The sequence below is a fragment of the Mus caroli genome, chromosome 17 (assembly GCF_900094665.2).
Source record: "Mus caroli chromosome 17, CAROLI_EIJ_v1.1, whole genome shotgun sequence".
In the NCBI taxonomy this organism is placed as follows: Eukaryota; Metazoa; Chordata; class Mammalia; order Rodentia; family Muridae; genus Mus; species Mus caroli.
Window position 1 is genome coordinate 80,626,740 of NC_034586.1, and position 6,180 is coordinate 80,632,919.

The 6,180-nt window shown below is 46.4% G+C and overlaps 1 protein-coding gene across 1 annotated transcript in view; it reads left to right on the forward strand.

The window, feature by feature from the left end:
- The window catches only part of Slc3a1 (solute carrier family 3 member 1), a 35,058-nt gene that overhangs the window by 798 nt on the left and 28,080 nt on the right, over positions 1–6,180 (forward strand). The window contains exons 2-3 of the mRNA XM_021185737.2: positions 3,442–3,621; positions 3,760–3,914. Of these exons, the coding sequence (XP_021041396.1) occupies positions 3,442–3,621; positions 3,760–3,914 (335 nt within the window). The remainder of the gene's footprint in view (positions 1–3,441; positions 3,622–3,759; positions 3,915–6,180) is intronic.

Sequence of the window (6,180 nt, forward strand, 5' to 3'; positions counted from 1 at the left end):
GCCACCACGCCCCGCTAAGCCTTGCTCTTGATGCAAGGCTATCTGCTGAAGGCTTTAGAGCCAAGGGGTTGTTTAATCTCTTGTCCACTAAACCCATGCACATGTTCATTCACTCGTCAATCCTGAAATTTTGTAGCTCCATGTTTCATCTGAGACTGGCTCTCCAGGCACAGGCGCAGCTTGTAGTCTAGCTGAGAGTTTATTAATAAATACACCGTGTAATATAAATATGATGTCTGCGGAAGGGGAAGATTCTTCAAGTTTCAATTCTGAGAGAGGAGAGAAGGCTAGAACCAAGTGTGTTAGTTATTGCCTAATAAGGGATTTTCCACGGCAATAGCCATATTAGTAGAAGAATAGAACCAAAATTTTGTATTTTTTTAAATTAAAAGTCCTATATGTAATTTCTTATCCTTATAATTGAATGCTCCATCGGTCATGTTAAGATTGAAACTGCTAGACAGTGGGTGTAAACTGGATTGGCTGGATCACCGTGGTTTAGGACAGAATAGGGTTGGTTGGTATCCCTCTGCTTGTAATGAGTTCCAGGACAGCCTGAACTAAAACTACACACACACACACAGAGAGAGAGAATATTTTAAAAGAGCGCAGTAAACTAGGAAGGAGATTCTTTTCTTGCAATGATTATCTGTTTGAAGAAGAAACCAAGATGGCGTGGTAGAGTCAGAGCGTGAGCACGCCCCCACCTCCTTCATGAAAGGCTTCTTTTTGTACTCTGTCGGGTTGTTTCCCTCTCTCTGACTTTTTCTCCTCACTCTCCGTGCTGTGCATGTGGATCCCAGGGCTGTGCCTACCTCCGGCCTATTTCAGCAGCCTTTCCACTCTTTAAAAAAATAATGCCTCCATCCTCACTGTTTGGAGAATAGTCTATCTGTCCCCAGAGGCACAACTCAGAGCTGCCACCTTGATTAGGCTTTATCTTCCGCCTTCATCACAGTCCCTTGCTACTTTGGATGGTTATGGCCTCCTGTGAGCTTGCTTCTGTTGCCTCTCTTACTCAGCAAGTGGTGGTGACGTTGGATTTTGACAACCCAGAACCAGGGACACACTTCTACCTCCTGGTCCTGCCTCTCCAGTCCGCTCCTAGGTGTCGCCCAAGTTCCCAAAAATATGCAGTTTCTAGACTGCTCCGTGTGTTCGTTTTTGCTTTTTCACTGGGGAGCAGTTGCTTCCTGTTCTCCAGGAGGTGCTCCTCATGCCCAAGTTATTCTGAGGGAATCACCCCAGCTTTTGTTTTAGTGTTGTCTTTTGTCTCTCCAAAGGTGGGACTGGGATCACTCAGTCCCTTGGTAGTGTGTTGTCCTGGCTGCTCGGCTGCCCCGCCCCCTCGGCTGCCCCGCCCCCAGCTACCCCAGTCTTCTTCCTTCCTCACTTCCTTGTGCTGGAGCATCCACTCTGCCCCAGGGCCCCCTGCGTGCTCAGCCCTGTGCTTGCTTCTGGTTTAAGTAGAAATATTTCTGTCGCCAGCTGTTGCTCAGGAATGTTACAGTCATCTGTAAAGACAACACAAATGAGCAGCCTGCCCTGCTACAGCAGAAGGGCCTACATCCTTTGAGCTGTTAGTCTGAGCCTCGGCCTGGGCATCCCTAACAGCCAGGCTCAGCAACCATTCTCAACAGGCCAGTTAGTTAGAGCCTCCTGATAGAGAAAAGCAGAGACTGATTGAACATGGCCAGGTTGGAAAAAAATCCCTAGTTCTTGACGTGAAATGTAGGCTGTAATAAAAGGTAGAAGAAATGCATAGCAAAGCAGTCCTGGCCAAGGCGTGGCCATCTCCAGTTGATGCATCACTGCCCAGCCCCAGTCATCCTGGGGCTCTGACGAGGAGCTCAGAGCTGTGAGAAATTTCTTTCCTGGAAACAAGCGCCTCCCCTGGCTGGCACCGGGTTTCGGTCTTTTCCTTCTCCCAACAGGAGATTCTGGAGGAAAATTCAGTCCCTGAAGGACGTTTGTCTCAATAGTCTGATAACCAAAGTGTCTCTAGAATGTCTTCACTTCTGCCAGGGAGGCTGGCAGGGTCAGGTGACTTTGTGCTTCGGTCTTCTTGACGTCCTGCTTGCTTAGATGTGGCATGCTTTAGGTAGGCTAGTGGAAACACAGAGAATACTGCCTCGAGGCTTCGAATCTGCATTTAGGACCATGATCTAGAACCCACAGCAGCTATCGTCCCACAAGGTTCTGCAGATAGGACTTAACTTCCAAGCCGGGCGTGGTGGCGCACGCCTTTAATCCCAGCACTTGGGAGGCAGAGGCAGGTGGATTTCTGAGTTTGAGGCCAGCCTGATCTAAAAGTGAGTTCCAGGACAGCCAGAGCTATACAGAGAAACCCTGTCTCGAAAAACAAAACAAAACAAAAAAACAAAACAAAACAAAAAAAACCTTCCATAGGTCCCTCTGGCATGCCTAGAATCTCTGGTGTAGCCTTTCTACATAAATGAATGAGAACCACTGCTGTAAAGACAGCCTGAGAGAACATGGAACCTGGCAGATTCTGGCACATACCCTCTATCTCCCCGTCACAGTTCTGCCCGATTCCTCTGTTCCAGATAATAGCTCTTGCTGCTTTGCTCGGTTACTTATTCATTTCCCATGCTGAGACCCACTTACTCTGTGACACTCCAGCCCACAACTTTGCTCATCAGCTCCTCTGCCCCAGACGGTCAGAGCCAAAACACTGGTCCATAAGGTAGCTTGCACAGACAGCTCCTCTCCAGTGCAGGAATCACCCATCCCGACCTCTTTATATTTCCATCGTAGCACTGTGCAAGTTTAGTTGTTTTCCAAGGCGAGGTGGATTTTAATAATATATTTTGTTTAATGCAATGGTTTTTTTCTGTATCAATAGATCAACATAAGACACTATTGACACATTAAATTCTTTCTCTTTGTACCAGGTGTTAAAAATCTGGTATGTGCCCTCCCTTCCAGCACATCCAACCCAGACGAGACACATTTCAACTGCTCAATCGCCACATGAGGAGGCAAGATGCCTTGGGAGGGGCCGGTACTTTTCAAACATTAATCCTAATCCCAACACTTGGGGAGGCAGAAGTAGGTGGATGTCTATGAGTTCAAGGCCAGCCTGATGCTAGGTGATGCAGAATAGGATGCAAAAGCACACATGGGGCATAAAAGACGCTCTAAAGCTGCTGTTTCTCTGGCCTCCACCCCATATCCCTTTTTCTCTTTTCATAGTGGATATGTGAATTCAAGTTCTTGAGTATTGAAAATATTTTTTTTTCATTGAAAAAAATCCAATGTGCTGTTTCTTTGAAGCAGTGATTTGTGAGAGGTAGGCTTGCTTCCTAAAGCCACTAACATCTTTATTTACACACACACACACACACAACCATTTTATTTTTAATTCTTCAAATAGAAAAACAAAGAGGTGTTTGCTCACGGCCTTGGCTCTCCCTTCAGGTATCCAGGAGAAGCTGGACTATATCACTGCTCTAAATATAAAAACTCTTTGGATCACTTCCTTTTATAAATCATCTTTGAAAGACTTCAGATACGCTGTTGAGGATTTCAAAGAAATTGACCCTATTTTTGGAACAATGAAAGATTTTGAGAATTTGGTTGCTGCCATCCATGACAAAGGTAAAGGGGATGAGGGGTGAGTCTAGGAAAGCAGGCAGAGGGCATCACGCCTCCCATTCACAAGGAACCGTCTCCCACTTCACGGGCATTCTTCTAACGCAATCAGTTCCTAACGTTTGATATGTTTCTACTCATTAGGTTTAAAATTAATAATTGATTTCATACCAAACCACACCAGTGACAAACATCCTTGGTTCCAATCGAGTAGGACACGGAGCGGAAAATACACCGATTACTACATCTGGCACAACTGTACCCATGTCAACGGTGTAACCACCCCTCCCAACAACTGGGTAAGGACACCCGATGAGCAGACAGCAAGTGGGCAGCTCTAGACTCACTGAGCTGGACAAGTGGGAAGCCCTTCAGGTTGGAAAGCATCGAAGGAGTTAATTTAGAAATAGACAATATTAGTTAGAAATAGACAAAAGCCCCAAGAGCTTTTAGGTTTGTGACATCATTGTTGAACGGCTGTATTCTAGTACATGGTTCTCTCTCACTGGCGTCTCCTTCCCTTCTGCCCTCCCTCCCCACCTTGTCCAGCATAGGTCTCCTGGACAAAGGTAGAAAAATAACATTCCTTTTTTTCCTATCTTTTAGCACTCTCCAGAGCCCATTGCCTCTTTGACTTTTTGACACACCTGCTGGACGGTGTCATAAACAGACACAGTCGTTCATGACTTTCTCTCCCCAGACCTTTGGTACCTGAGCCCCTGGGCACACCCTGTTGTCATCATCCCCGCTACCTTGTCTTGGGAGACTGACTGAGTCCAGGTGGCCAGCATGGTCTCATTCTCCTCCAGCTCCCTGCTGCCTCCTTCCCACCCCAGCATCAGAGATGGTAGAAGCCACCCTTCCTCCTCCTTGCTCTTTCTGTAAGACACTATTCTTTCTGAGTGGCCAGATTTAGCAAATAAGAACCTAAGACATGCATTTAAACCCAAGTTTTAGATTTAGTGAATGAACTTTTAGTGTAAAATATTGTGTGGGACAGGTTCTATATCTGCATGTTCAACCTACTGTAAATTATATATATATATATATATATATATATATATATATATATATATATACACACACACACATACACACACACACTTGAAAAATATTTAGGAAGGGGCTGAAATAGCTATAGATCATTAGCTGATCATTAGTCCTGAAAATGCTACAACTTAGCACTTACATTGTGTTAGGTAGTAAAATTAATACAGAGATTATATGAAACATGAAAGACAGTGTGTGAGAGTTATACGCAGACACTCCATTTCCATACAAGACTCTTGGGCACCTGCTGATTTGATGTCCGCCAGGGTCCCACCAACCCCCGCAGCGATGCTGAAGGACACGGTGCTAGCAAGATGCCATGTGCTGGCCCTGAAGCCCAGTTCACTAGACACTCTAGTTCAGCAGGCAAGGCTGCCCTGTCTCAGGAGCAGTCCACCTGCCTGATTGTGTGTTTCTCTCCTGCTTCTTCCAATCCTCCTGCTCAGGTCTGTATCTTTCCTGCTTCTTCCAAATCGTTTATTGTAGACTCTCGCCCCACTGGAGCCTCCCGCCTCTCACCCTGACTCTGCTGGTCCGAGGACAGCAGCTTTCCAGCTAAGCACACTCACGCGTCATGACCATGTGACTTCCCTCTCTGTGACAGCTCATCCACCAGGCTCTGTGCAGGACCAGCTCGTGGCAGTCAACAGCAGGTCTTGGCAGGCTTCTTGCTCTAACTAACCATCTCCTTGTTAACAAACTACGCCTTGTTACATCACCATTAGTAAACACGTACTGTGTGCAGGCTGCCTGTTGAGGGTCTTACATTCATGAATTCATCCAGTCTCTTCCCACCCCACCCCCTTTTGGTTCCTGTCTTGCAGAGTGAAGTCACTCTGCAAGTGGTGTGTGAAAGGACTAAGCGTAAATATAGTCCGTGCACCCCCACAGTCTGCTTTTTCTTTCTTTAAGATTTATTTATTGTTATAGGTAAGTACACTGTAGCTGTTTTCAGACATACCCAGAAGAGGTGGTCAGATCCCATTACAGATGGTTATGAGCCACTTTGTGGTTGCTAGGATTTGAACTCAGGACCATCTCTCCAGCCCCACCCACAGTCTGCTTTTAAATCTTACCGCTCACACCTTGAACCAGTGCTCGGCCGCAGCACTTGGCAGCTGCTTCCTCTCCACTTTCCCTGTCCTTCCATCAGCTTCCGCTTGCAGGCAAGGCTGGTTCCTTAATGTAAAAAGTTAACACAGAACCTGGAGAGGTGGCTCAGCGGTTAAGAGCATCGGCTGCTCTTCCAGAGGAGCCAGTTCCCGGCATATACACTGGGTAGCATACAGTTGCCTGTAACTTTGGCCCTACGGTATCAGACATTGTCTCTAGCTTCCATTCCCACGCATATATGACATATATGCATATGACCATGAATTCACATAGATAAAAATAACTCTTAAAAAGTTAGCATATGCCGGGCGTGGTGGCACACGCCTTTAATCCCAGCACTCGGGAGGCAGAGGCAGGCGGATTTCTGAGTTCGAGGTCAGCCTGGTCTACAAAGTGAGTTCC